The 14,282-nt window shown below is 50.8% G+C and overlaps 1 protein-coding gene across 1 annotated transcript in view; it reads left to right on the forward strand.

Annotated features, from left to right (window-relative positions):
* Positions 1-2,185: 2,185 nt before the first annotated feature.
* The window catches only part of LONP1 (lon peptidase 1, mitochondrial), a 34,645-nt gene continuing 22,548 nt past the window's right edge, over positions 2,186-14,282 (forward strand). Inside the window, exons 1-3 of the mRNA XM_075902981.1 lie at positions 2,186-2,618; positions 6,064-6,152; positions 13,918-14,037. Of these exons, the coding sequence (XP_075759096.1) occupies positions 2,223-2,618; positions 6,064-6,152; positions 13,918-14,037 (605 nt within the window). The 5' untranslated portion in view covers positions 2,186-2,222. The remainder of the gene's footprint in view (positions 2,619-6,063; positions 6,153-13,917; positions 14,038-14,282) is intronic.

Raw genomic sequence — 14,282 nt, forward strand, 5'->3', positions numbered from 1 at the left:
TCTCAAGGTACTGTAAGCAGGAAAGGAAAATAAATAGGCGTGGAGCTCTGGGCAGCTCTTTGTCTTGAAAGAAAGTTGGAGGGTCAATTTCTAGTTCTTAATCAAGTAAAACTTCTATAGCCATTGGCACCTCCACTTGTGTGCTCAATAACTATACATTTCATACTTAAATATTGAGAAGTAGGCTAGATATTGTGAGACACTCAGACACTATCGTGATGGGCAGGACTTGACAAGTGGCGGCGAGCCCTGCTCGCCAGCTGTGCCATTTGGCACGCTGCGCATGTGCAGACCACGCTGCACATGCGCTGATTGCGCTGCGGCGCTGTCGTGCCAGGCTAAAATCTACTCGCCACTGGTGAGTAGATTGCCCTAATTGTCGAGCCCTGGCGATGGGACCACGTAAGTACCCTAGGTAGAGTAGGAACCTCTCTCCACCATAGCTAGCCCTTTCCTGGGTTATGGCCCCTTCTTTTCACCTATGCTCCCAAATATCCCTCTTTTCTGAATGTAACTTGGGGCTTTTCTACACTGCCACTTTACTATGCTATAACTTTCTTGCTTAGACAAAAAACAGGACTATGTAGCACTTTAAAGACTAACAAGATGGTATATTGCTAAGGAGTGTGACCCCTCCTCCCGCCTCCCAGTGCAGCAAGGTACAGCCTGTAAAGTGCCAGTGTAAACAGTCCCTTCTGGATGTGGTTTACCTGTATCACTAGGAGGGCTCTCTCCCATGGGTAGTGTTGTGACCACAAAGCCACATTAAAACACTGTGCTTTAAATTTACAAGAATAGACAAAGCTCTAGTTGGCTGAGAGGGAGGGCGTGGCTGTATTCTGACTCCCCTGCATTCTCTTTTCAACACCTCATCATCCCCTGTAGAGGAATCCCTGTTTTACATCTGATTACCAGCCCTTTCTTAAGCACCCTGCCTCCATTTGTAAACAAAATACCTGCCCCAGGAGTACCTCTCCTCTGGCAGACTCATATGCCCAAGCTAACCCCCAGGCTGCAGTTACAAGCTTTGCTTGGGAGCAGGGCAGTTCCTACCAATAGGCAAAATATGCAGCCATGCAGGGCACCATGAAATGTGGGGAACCAAATCGCCCCACACTCTGTGGTACCCTAGGCAGCTGGGTATGACAGGCTTCAGTGGGTAGCCCTGGCTACCATCTACCTCCAGTGGGGTGCACTCAGCAGGGCTGTTCCTTGGGAGGGTGCAGGACCGAGGACCCTCTCCCAATTCCACCCTTTCCCCAGGGCACTTGCAGGGAGTGGGGTTGGGTTGGTGCCTTCAACAGGGGTCACCTCCTCCCCCTATACTCACCAGAAATGGTGTGGGGGAGGAGGGGAGGAGTGACTTAGCTCCAGCCCACTCTGCTCCACCAGTTCTCAGCTGTGGCTGCTCCACTTCCTACCACCAGTGAATGTGGGGGACATTCCACTCCATACCCCAAACCTCTTCCCCACAAGGGACACTACACTGCTGAGAGCCAGAGGAGGGGGGAGAGAACAGTGGGCTGGGGTGTCACTCCACTTTGGGGGGCATCTCTGCTACCTCCCTGCTCCTGTCTCTCACAGCCCTGAGCAGCCCTTCCCCTTGCAGGGCTCCATAGGAAAGTGGTTCCCAACTGCTGGTCCACGGACCAGTGCAGGGCCACACACCGCTGGTCCACTGCCAGGCCACACCCATGGTGCTGGGCTATACCCTGGGCACCTGGTGGGCGGTTGCGGCAGCTGAAGCCAGCTCTTGGTATTGGCTCTGGGGGCCAGGGCTGAGGTACATATTTAGGCAGGCTGGCACTGTTTATATGAATATTTGCATAGTCATTATTTACATAATGACTATGCATCTATGCAAATATAGTGTTACAGTTTGTGAATGGGTTTGCCGGCCCATGGTAAAAGGAGGTTGGGAACCGAACCACTGACACAGGGCACCAAAGTTTCCAGGGGTGGCCCTGCCTGGCAGCGCATCTCCCAGCTCTGTATGACAATGGGGAGCGCGCCGGGGGGCGGAGCCATGCCGGGGGGCGGGGCCGAGGCCTCTCCCCGCAGGGAGCAGTGACGTTGTCCGAGCCCCACGCGGAGGCTCTGACACAGCACGCGCACGCTGCCGCCTTGCCTCCCTGCGCCTGCGCACTGGGCGTGCCGTCGCCGGGACTGCCAGCGTCACGTGTGCGCCACCGAGGTCAGAGGTCAGGGCGCGTGCCGGCGGGATGGCGGCGGCCCGTTACCTCAGGCTGTGGCGCTGCTGGCGGCCGGCGCTCGCCGGAGGCCTCTCGCCGCTGGGCCCGACGCGCCGCCCGGCGTACGCGGCCTGCTCCGCCGCCCGGTGGGCTCCGGACGCCCCGCGGGGCCCAGCCCTGGTGCCGCTCACCGGCTTCAGCGCCGTCCCCCGGCGGCTCCTGCGCGGCCCGGGCAGCCTGGGCGGCGGGGACGGGCTGGAGGGCGGCGGGGCCGAGGACGGGGAGGGCGGCGGGGGTGATCCCGCCGGGGCCCCGCCGGTTATGACGGCGCTCACGCCGCTGCTCATCCCCGAGCACTTCCCCAACGTGCCGCTCATCGCCGTGACGCGCAACCCGGTCTTCCCGCGCTTCATCAAGATCATCGAGGTAACGGCCCCCCCCCCCCCCCGGGCGAGAGCCGCCCCTCCCCCCGCCGCCCGCTTCTCTCTCGGGGCTGCGTCCCCCCCTCCCCCGCCCGCTCACCCCTCCCCCATCCTCTTCTCTGCCCCCCCCCCCCTCGTGACCGCTAAATCGGCCCTAGCTCCTCGCTGACCCTTCGCCTGACGCGTGGAGAACGTGCTGCCAGGCTCAGCCCCTCCCACCCGCTTTGCTCCCTGCCAGCTGTGGGGAGACTCTCTGGGATCCCGCAAATCCTCTTGGACGCCTATCCCTGATGAGTGCGCAGATGAGACATTTGGCCGGTTCTGGCAAGGAGCACTCCCTGGCAGGGGCTGCCCTGAATCCTGTGCTAGAGCTTCTGAGAGAGAGGTGCTCTCTGCTGGCCTGGAATGGAGGGAGGGGGGTAAAGAGTTGACTGGCCCACTGTGGCCGGGATCCCACCAGAATTGGAGTCCCGCAGGCCGGCCACAGGGGCTAACTGTTACGGTCTGGTTAACAGTAAGCGTAATGCTTGCCGGTTAACCTTTTGCATCCCTACTTGCTTACAAATTCAGACGTAAAAATATAAAAGTCATAGTACCTATTACAGAAATATAGCTGGGTTTCTCATTTTTATTATAATTATAAAACCAATTGGAATATAAATGTACATCTGTCACACAGCGTAATATATCGAACAGTATAATCAGTCATTGACTTGTGAAATTTTAGTTTGTACTGGCTTCACTAGTGTTTTTTATGTTGCCTGTTGTAAAATTAGGTATATATTTAGATGAGTTAATGTACCCCCTGAAAGACCTCTGAGTACCCCCAGGGTACCTGAACCCCTGGTTCAGAACCACTAATATAACACGTTGTGACTGTTGGAAGAAAGCTGTTTGCATTGCAAATTCAAGTACCTAAAAGTTAGAAAATGCCAATATTTAGGTGGTTTATGCACTATTCTTTCTGTCCCTAGTACTTGGCTTCAGTCCACATTGTCCATTGAAAAGCACCTGATGGTCTGGATTTTGCCTACAGTCTGCCTGTTGGCTACACTTACTGTACACTGTAGCTTCAGGGGTGTAGCCGTGTTAGTCTGTAACAGAAAAAACTTAAAAAACAACGAATAGTGTAGTAGCACCTTAAAGACTAACAAAACATGTAGATGGTATCATGAGCTTTCTTGGGCAAAACCCACTTCAGATGACTGGAGTATTAGAGGAGTCCAGGTTTGCCAACTTGAATAGATTTGGTTGGAGTGGAATAGCATGTCATGTAATTGAAACTGCTTCTCTTCACTATAGTTTGCTTTAACAGCGCAATATTCTTTACAGTCAAGGATGGGATTTTGGCCTTAATCTGTCGGAAGCTCAAGGTCTCTGAAGATTTCTATTTTTCTTGTTGGTTTTGTAACCTTGTAGTCCCATAGACTTCCTACACTGACATCAATAGCAAGACAGTATGCCAAGTGTTGATTAACAGAAATAGCAGTATCAAGGCCAATCAGGGACTGCATTAAATCAACCAGGAGTCTATTGCTCAAAGTAGCATTTACACAACACTTCAGATTCAGAGCTCACAGTGTGAGAGTTGTTGTGATTTGTTTTTTAGCTGCACTTGCTTTGCAATGAACTTTTGCATAGAAAAGGCAAACAGAAGTTGACATTTTTGTATGTACTGTTTTCATTTATGAAGCACTCTCATGGCTAGAGATGGCTTGGTCACGGAACCATAAAGGACCAGAATAGGAGCATTTGCTTGGAGCAGTATGCCTTACACATCTGGGGGGAAAATATTTGAAGAGGAAGTTTGTGGTTTTTTTTTTAAATGTAGTAAGGCAAAACTGCAATGTGATTTTAAAAAAATGAATTATTGTTCATATTTCATAGTTCCCTGTCTAGGGAAATTTTAATCTTTACTTAAATACTCATATTCCTTTCAGTATTTTCTTTTACTTCCTTATTATTTGTACCTAGTTTGAATCTGAGTTAACTCCCCTACAGAAATTCCCTGCCTTGCTGTAGTTCTCAATATTCATCAGTACTCTCCGTTCTCAGTGTCTGGCTAGAAAGGACAAATATGTTCAAAATAGCCCAAGTGATCAAATTTGCTTTTAAGATGTCTGTTCTTCTTGTCTTTTTAGATTGTGGCAGTGCATGAGTGTCCATGATGTAACTAGCTTTTAGTATAGAGGCTTCCCTGCTTTTCTTGCTTATATACAGTTAAACTAGTTTTTCTTGCCTGTACAGGCAGTCCCTGAGTTACGCGGATCCGACTTATGTCGGATCCGCAGATACAAACGGGGATTTTCTCGCCCCGGAGGACTGGAGCGGCGGGACGCCTGGTCCCGCCGCCCGCCTCCTCCGGGGCGAGAAAAGCTGCTCCCCGTCTGCTGCGGGAGCCAGCAGACCAGGGAGACGGGGAGCAAAGCGGCCCAGGACCCGGGGCCGGACCCGCGGCCGCTTCCAGATCAGCTGGAAGCGCCGCAGGTCCGGCCCCGGGTCCTGCGCCGCTTTGCTCCGCGTCTCTCTGGTGTGCAGACCAGGGAGACGCTGAACAAAGCCGCGCAGGACCCGGGGCCGGACCCCCGGCGCTTCCAGCTGATCTGGAAGTGCAGCGGGTCCGGCCCGGATCCTCCGCCGCTTTGCTCCGCGTCTCTCTGGTCTGCTGGGGGGGACGCAGCTAGTGCCCCCCTCAGCAGACCAGGGAGATGTGGAGCAAAGCCCGGGGCCTGTGGTAGAGCAGGTGGGGCGCTGCTGGTTGGTCCCACAGCACCGCTCCTTGGTGCTACTGGACCAACCCGGCAGCACCCCAGCTACTCTGCCCCAGGAGTCATGATTTAGCCGCTGCTGATCAGTTTCAGCAGTGGCTGAATCAGGACGCCTGGGGCAGAGTAGCTGGGGTGCTGCTGGGTTGGTCCAGTAGCGCCGAGGAGCAGCCGTGCTACTGGACCAACCCAGCAGCACCCAAGCTGCTCTGCCCCAGGTGTCCCCAAGTTGCTCTGCCCCGGGCTTCCTGGAATCAGCTGCTGATCAGTTTCAGCAGCAGCTGACTTGGGGACGCCTGGGGTTCTTAAGTTGAATCTGTATGTAAGTCAGAACTGGTGTCCAGATTCAGCGGCTGAATCTGGATGCCAGTACCGACTTACATACAGATTCAACTTAAGAACAAACCTTCAGTCCCTATCTTGTACGTAACCCGCGGACTGCCTGTATTATCGTGGTGTTACTCAACAGCCACACTTCACAGTTATGTGTGTGATGCTGATGGTTCAGAAAGGACTGGAGTAGCTTGCTGAAGGTCACGGGGGATCTGGAGCAGAGTTGAGAAGGAAGCACAGATTAGATTTCCTAACTTGTAACCACAAGCACATCCTTCCTTTGTGACAGGAGTGGAAAGCTTCTGGGAAGTCTGCCTCTGAATTCTTACCTACAATTCACTGTCATCCTAGGTGAAAAATAAGAAGCTGGTTGAGCTGCTGAGGAGAAAAGTTCGCCTGGCCCAGCCTTATGCTGGTGTCTTTTTGAAGAAAGATGACAAGTAAGTGGTATCTTTCTGTATCTCTATACTAGCGACATTGCATGATTATACTGAGAGCAGAGGAGAGCTTAGTCCCTTTAACTCTCTCAGCAATGACAATGGTGGGAGATGTAGAATAGTGATAAAAAGGGCTGAACCCTGTCTCTTCCCTTTTTGCCTCTGTGCTACATCTTCCACCATTGCTGCTACTGGTAGAGAATCATGGGAGCTGGCTTTCCTTCTGTAGAAAAGGCCTCAATTGTTGATCAAAGGTAAGTAAGGGGTTTTGAGTAGTCATCAGAATGTTGAGTGGAGACCACATACTAGTTGTTTTGCTCACACTGCTATTCATCAGACTTTAGGGACCCAAGGAGTTTAAGCAGCCACTGTTGATCCAGCATATGGCTCTTTCACCACATTCTCTAGACTGAGTATCTCCGAGCCAGATTCTAAATGTCATAGGCAATGTCTACATTGGTGACTGGATGGGGTCATTGCACATGGTTATGTCAGCGCCTGCTACCAACCACATCTAAGCCAAAGAAACGCTGGTTTTGGAGTGTGCATGGGATGAGAACATGAATATGCCTGAGGGATTTACCCATGCTGGGCATGGTGTGTGTACCAGATCCTAGCCATCCAGCGCTATTCCCACAATGCACTGATCCTTTCTTGCTTGCCTCTTATTCAGCTCTATAAAGGTCCTGGTTTCACCTCCTCTGCACCTTTCTCCCCAGTAGTGAACTGTGCTGAGCATGTCAGAAGAGTTTTTCACAGAACTCTTTTCACCACTATAAGCAAACATGGATGCTCCACGAGTGGCCATGTGGTGAGCTGAGCACACTTGCTCGGCAATGTGCGGCCAGCATTCACTGTCTGCAACTTCTCCCACAGCACCAAGAACATCCATCTCTGCCAGGACGACTCAGAGAGGCATTCTCTGGTCTCTGGCTCAGTGCCAGGAATGGGATAAAACACGTCAGGCTCTGGAGCTGAAAGGCAAAAGACCAGAACAGTCACTCTGGAAGGAATTCTCTAACGTGTCCCCTCAAGGAGCTGGACCGGATGCTTTCTAGGGCCCCCAGTACAGAGCCTGAGGTGACTTACAACCCTCTCTGCGACCCCATGGGTTTCATTATCTGACAGCCACATCTGCACTGGCACCTGGAGGCAGGCCCATGGATATGCACATCTAAAGGAGACTGTGGGGCCAGCAATTCAGTAGACCTAGAGGAAGAAGAGCAAATTATCCTGCAGTTCTGCGTGAGGAACCAGCTCAGCAAACCCCTCCAAATGAGCCAGAGGAGGACTCCGAGATGCAGCAGGAACCAAACCCAAGGCTGGTAAGTTAAATCATCTCCTCCCCACAAATATCCCCTCCCTCTTTCTGCAGGGCTGTCGGCCCTTTCCTCTCCAACGGGCCCTAACTGAAACATTCAACGTTTTATTGAATTGCTACGACCCACCATAAAGCTTATGGTGAACAGATTACCAGTAAGCAATTGCATTACCTCTGGCCTGTGAGTTTGTCAGCCAACTGGCTGGCAGTGAGGACAGGCATCAAAAGGTTGAGGAGTAGGACGGGACATTTGTACAAGACAAAATTGCAACTGTTTTCTACTCTTTCAAGATCTCAAATTTTACCACAATAACACCTCTCCCCCTGCAAAAGGAGTCAAGCTGTAAGCACAGAGGTTTAGTATCAAGGTTGTTTAGTTATGTACAGGAAGGAGAAGGAAGGGGAACTGTTCCTTCTCTGAAGAATGCAACAGCAGTTATCTGTTGTAGTACAGATGTGTTCAAGCATTCCTGATGTTTAGGGTCTCCCTGCTTGGAGCTGTGCTTCCTAGATCAGAAGGAAGAGTGGGAGGGGATCTGCACTGGTGTCTGTACAGTGTGGTCTGTCTCTTTGCAGTGGCGAAGCACATGGCTTGTTTGAAAAGTTCATAGAACAAAGTACAAGCTCTGTGTGGCTTTCTTTCCCTATTCCTTTCTCTGCTCTTCTGAACCTGTTTTGCTGGGGCTCACTTAGTGATGAGAGAGCATTTGCAGTGTTTTTGTGGGTGTTTTTTCTCCCCCTCCGCACAGACTTCATCACCTATCTCCAAATGCAAGTCTGTTTCTGTTCAGATTGCTTTCTTGTCCCTTAAGCATACACCTGCATGTTTCTGATGCTGCAGAACCTTCAGAACCAGCTGGAGTTTCAATGGCAATGCAAATGTGCTTGATCAACCTTTCTAGCTCACCATCCCTTCCATTCAGCAACATGTATAGCAGTGACCATCAGCACTCACGCCACTTTGGCACAGATGGCTTTCCAGCCCCACGGTGGGGATCTAGCATCCTCCTGTTTTCAGCCTCGAAAGCAGACACTGCCGTGGTTAGCACTGCCCCTGAAATAAATCACTCATTGAAAGAGTAATTTTTAAAAATGATTATTTCCGGCTACATACCACTTTGAGAAGGTGCTCCTATTTTGCGGGCTGCAAAAGTTGTCTGAGAAAGAAGGGTAATGAAACAATCAAATGCTGGATAGTATCTGTATTGCAACCTTCAACAGCAAAGCTGTGTTGTGTGGAGGGGATTTCTTATCCACTTGGAAAGGAAAGAAAAAAATATAATGCTGGTCTTGTGATTGACTTGGCAGGACCTTCCGCTGAGGAGCATGAACCCATTCACTTGGAAGCCAAGAGCAGCAGCCCAGGGATAGTAAGAGTAGGTGGAGAAGGATCAACAGAAGGAGCCAGGAGCAGTTTAACAGAGGGAAAAGGAGGACCAAATGGGGTGTTGAGCAGGAGGGACATGCTTTCTGGATGTAAGAATACAAGGAATGTCCCACTGCAATCGTTGGTTTAAGTGGCATAGAAAGGATTTGAATCTTACCGGCTGCAGTAGCCATTGTCAAGATCTGATGTCTCCTTCATCGTCCAGCTGCTACTTCTGCAAGCCAGAGGATCCAAACTGGGCCCTACCCCCCATGTGGAGGGGGAGGCTAAAAGACTTCAGGGCTGCAAGCTGCACCAAAACCTCTCTCGGGGAATCCTGTGACCATGCAGGAGGCAAACAATAAGCCCAAGACTGTGCCTGAAGGCAAGCATATGTTGGCTGGAACCTTGCGCAGTAGTCATCCCCATTTGTCCCGCTTTTCGGAGGGGGTGTTCCAATGACACAAGACCATAGACGTTAAAATGTTAATGGTTTTGATCCATTCATCTGTCTTGCACCGTTCCTTTTTTAAAAACCTGTTCCGAGTTACGCATGTACCCTTTTCAATAAATGTTGTTTTCTTTATTTGTGTGGACCTTTCAGTCAGGCTGTGAGAGAGGGTAAAATCATTTTCTCTCCCATGCTCCCATTTGGCTTAGGACCTACCAGTTGGCACTTTGAGTTGTGTATTTCCCCAGGTGAGAGCACAGACAGTCCTCTCTCCCATCTAACCTGCCCCCGCCATCAAAGTGTCAACTTGTAATGGACTACACATATTTCCCTGCCTCCCCCCCCACTGCCTGTGTGCTGAACTGGTCCCTGTGAGCATTTGGATCCCCCCACCCCTTCACCCCTGCGCTGCTGGGTGTGAGGCAGTAATGCGGAGGATTAAGGGGACAGGCTGGAGCTGATATGCACAGGAAACTGGCTTTCAAGCAGCCTCACTGCATGGACCTGCCTCTCCCCCGATCCCTGCTGCCTCCTAAAGCTGGTTCCCCCCAGCACCAGCTCTGTGGTGCTGACTGTTCCCCCCCCCCCCAATTCTGCTGCTGAAGAGCGCAGGCAGGGGAGGCTCTGCAAAGTAACCTCTATTTGCAGTGGCCTGGGCCCACCGTGAACAGAAGTTTGGTCCACAGCAGCAGCCCCGTCTGTTGGGAGCTCGAACCCTCTGTGGACACTAGCTGCTCCCACGTGCCCTGCTGTCTCTGAGATACAGGGGCAGCAGCATGGGATGGCAGGGGGCTCCTCGGGAGTGGGGCTGGGAGCACACTGGCTGCTGGCCCTGCCTCTGGGGACTATTGAATAGTTGTGTAATCGCTAAGATTTCACATGGTTGTTCAGTTACATGGTATCTAACATTCCTAGTGGATATAATTTAGTAAGCCAGAGACCGGTGGAAAGTGCATATAGACAGAAACAGTGTGACTGTAACCGGGGCCGGAGGAAAGCGTGGATCAGGTACCCTGTGGATTTGACAAAATAGAACAGGAAAACAAAGTTGAGGGCCTGTGTCACCAGATACTGAACAGTCCTAAAATGGGGCCTTCTCAACCCTCATCTCCCACAACGTAACCAGTCTGAACCGTGGGATTGCTGATAGCAGGCTGTAAGTGCCCTTATCTCAGCATGCCATCCAGAGCCCCTTCTACCCTAGGCTCTGGGTCCTACAAGCATTGAGTGACCCTTCCCCCCCCCCCCCCCCCAAAAACTGTGTTGTGACTAACAGTTATGAACATTCACACAATGAAAGAGCAATAAGTGTGATTTATCTGGTCAGACACCCTCCAAAAAACAGTCACAAAGCAGATGGTGTTATACTAGTGGGGTGCCCTGCCTCAACTACCTATAACAAGACATTACCTAAGTGACAGGCTAATGACCGTCAACTGCTCACTGAAACACAAATGAGTGGGAATGTTCCCTGTTTTTCTACAGCATCTGCATGGGGTGTGATGCTTAGTTTAGGACCAGGCCGAGGTGACTCACCCTTTATCTGCTTGCTGTTCCAAGAAATAGGCATGAATTGCATCCTGGATTTCCTTGGCCTTCTATCAGCCAACACCACCATGAACGATAACTGGATCGTGCTGTGTAGAGAGGCATTGCATGCCAGTCCTCTCCCGTGCATTCCATCCTAAAGTACTCTCCTGCATTCTCGCAGATGTTATGAAGCACATAGCAGGCCACATAACGTTAGCTGGCAGTGGCCTCCAATCAGTGTAGGCATAACTAACCATTCTTCAGCCATCCAGAGGTGCACTCTGATATCCTGCAGTGCTTAGATTGAAGTTGAATTTGTTTTGCTGGATTGTTTAGTTTAGGGCATGAATTTGTTGGCTGAGGCAGGTGCAGTTCCCCAGAGTAACTGAAAGCTGTCCTGCGCTGACTGTTACCTTCTGGAAACAGGCTCTTGCTTCCGCATTGGTATGGGTCACTGGAACAGAATGTTCTGCCACAATAGGATTGGGGCCAGCTCTCATGGGAACCCATGAGCATCTGCTTTCTCAGTTTGAAGTTCTGCAGCCATTGGACATAATCCCAAGTTTTCAGGATAGCATTATCTCACCACACTTTGATGGTGGTTCTAGTCCACCCATGGACATACAGTCATGACACGATTCCCTGCTTCTTTGTCCTGTGGGGTGGCAGAGCATCAGTGACCATCTCGGTCACCCATTTTTGGTTTGGGTGAGAAGTCTGAGTATGTTCTCTTAAGATTCTTGTCACTTGCCACACACGTTTGCCCTGAAAAAAGGACCAGGAACAGAAACGAATCACTGGTCACTTGCTCCATGTCTTCCAAGTGGGACGGAAGAGAAGGGCTAAGAGGCACTGACCTCGATAAATGTGTGAAAGTCGCAGACAGGACCACTAACACACTGCAGGTGTGGGTTTCCCATGATGCTCGTAACCCTGGGATATCACCCCTAAAAATCTAACGCGAAAGGTGTGTAGCAAAAAAGGGGCGGGTGACACAAGTATACATGTGTAATAGCCTGTACCTGTGCCCAGCAAAGCATATGTGTGTGAGCATATAAATGGGTAATTACACAGTTGTGTGCACCAGTGTAAACCTACCACTAGAGGGTAAGTCTGGAAAGGGCAACCAGATCCTCTAGTCCTGTAGTTCTCAACTGGTGGTCCATGGTGATTTTTTCGGTGGTTCACAGGAACATTGTCCAAAGTCACACGCTGTGAGCAGGCACCACCGTTAGGCTGGTTTACGCCGTGTTCACAAGCATGTGGCGTGTCATCCATAGTGTCACCTAGGACACAACGGTGTTGTGTTGCCAGTAACTTCCGTCTGAGGCTCTGAGCATTAGTGTAGCTGCTGCCATTGTGCTGAGCGGTTGCTATGTCGTTCGTCCTGTGTTACTTGTGTTGGAGGTGGTCCACGAAAATTTTTTGATTGGCCTGGTGGTCCGTGGACTGAAACGAGATGAGAACCACTGCTCTAGTCTGACCTCATGCACAGCCTAGGCCATAAGAACATAAGAACGGCTGTACTGGACCAAAGGTCCTTCTAGCCCAGTATCCTGTCTGCTGACAGTGGCCAGCACCAGGTGCCCCAGAGAGGGTGGACCGAAGGCAATGATCAAGTGATTTGTCTCCTGCCATCTCTCTCCAGCCTCTGACAAACAGAGGCCAAGGACACCATTTTATCCCCTGGCTAATAGCCTTTTATGGACCTAACCTCCATGAAATTATCTAGCTTCTCTTTAAACTCTATTATAGTCCTAGCCTTCACAGCCTCCTCTGGCAAGGAGTCCCACAGGCTGGCTACACGCTGTGTGAAGAACTTTCTTTTATTAGTTTTAAACCTGCTACCCATTAATTTCATTTGGTGTCCTGTAGTTCTTCTATTTAGGGAACTAATAAATAACTTTTCTTTATCTGCCCTCTCCACACCACTCATGATTATATAGACCTCTATCATATCCCCTCTCAGTCTCCTCTTTTCTAAACTGAAAAGTCCCAGTCGCTTTAACCTCTCCTCATATGGGACCCGTTCCAAACCCCTAATCATTTTAGTTGCCCTTTTATTTTAGTTGCCATGAGCATCCCCTTACTAAAATTAGATGCAAGTGTTACACCCCACTGAAGATTATAATGTGCCACTGACAAATAGGAAAGACCAAGGTACATCAGTGCCCAAGGCCTTTGCAATGACAGGGCATAAGTGAGATATGCCTAGATCAGTGGAGGTTGCTGGGTGCCAGGGGCATGGCCCTCCCCCCGCCAAGCGCTGCGCGCCCGGGGCCGGCGCTCCCCCACCCTCCCCCAAGCGCTGCGCACCCAGAGTGTGGGCGGCCAATCCGCGGCACTCCCGGGGCCGGCGCTCACCGTGCGCCACGTGCCCGGTGCCAGGCCATCCCTGAGCAATTGGTGGGCACACACAAATACCCCCGCGGGCGCCATGGCAACCTCAGAGGAAGGTGAAAAACTGCCTGTTGGATCTGGGGCATTTGGCAGTCAGTAAAACCTGAGCAAGAACCAGCCAGCTAGCATCTGAGACTGCTCAGTGCTAGCTCAGAATCCGGGCTTGCCCCTCCTAGTGTCCCAGCTCCAGCTGTGGCCGTCACTAATTTTTCATAAGGACCTACCCCCCAAAATGAAAGCAAACCAGAATATATGGGGACTAGGCACTGGGGTTCAGGGAGGGAAACACTATCACCTGTGGGTAAATGCTGTTCACAAAGATGCTCCACATCTGAACTTTGAAAACTTTGCCTCAAGGAGCACCTGTACAACACCTTCAAAAGGAGAGCCTGGGAACTTCCATTCATAATTCTCTTAGGACCAAAAGGCATGGCCTTAATGGGATTTTATGGCTCGCTACAACCATTTGTAACACAACACACTGCCTGCTAACCTTCATTGCCCATTCAGTTGCCTTTGTGCATATTGTGACTACTTGCCCAGTGTGTATTTAGCTCAGACACACTGGTTTCTTTCCTGCACCCGATGAGCTCATTATTGCTCGAAACCTCGTACCTTCCACCCACGAAAGTTAGACCAAAAATATTCCCTCACCTTCCTGTCTCATATTTATATAATGTTTACCTTTTAATCTTCTCAGCAATGAATCTGACGTGGTGGAAAACCTGAATGAAGTCTACCAGACTGGAACTTTTGTTCAGATCCATGAAATGCAGGACCTTGGAGACAAGCTGCGCATGATTGTCATGGGGCACCGAAGGTAACTGCGTCTGCTACAGAGCCCGGGCACACGTCTGTCATTCTCCATGGGCAGGCACATCCTTCAGCTCTTGCCATTGCTCATTTCTTGCTGCACTTGTCAGGAGGAAAAGAGGGCCATGGGGCGTCTGAGGTCTGTTAGGGGAGCTTGCTATTGTCAGCTGCGTGTGTGCTCAAAACTGAAATCTGTTATTTACAAGCTGTGCTGCACTTTGCCCCCCTCTCTTCCTGATGGAAGGGGGGTAC

Source organism: Pelodiscus sinensis, chromosome 19, assembly GCF_049634645.1.
Source record: "Pelodiscus sinensis isolate JC-2024 chromosome 19, ASM4963464v1, whole genome shotgun sequence".
NCBI classification, from domain to species: Eukaryota; Metazoa; Chordata; order Testudines; family Trionychidae; genus Pelodiscus; species Pelodiscus sinensis.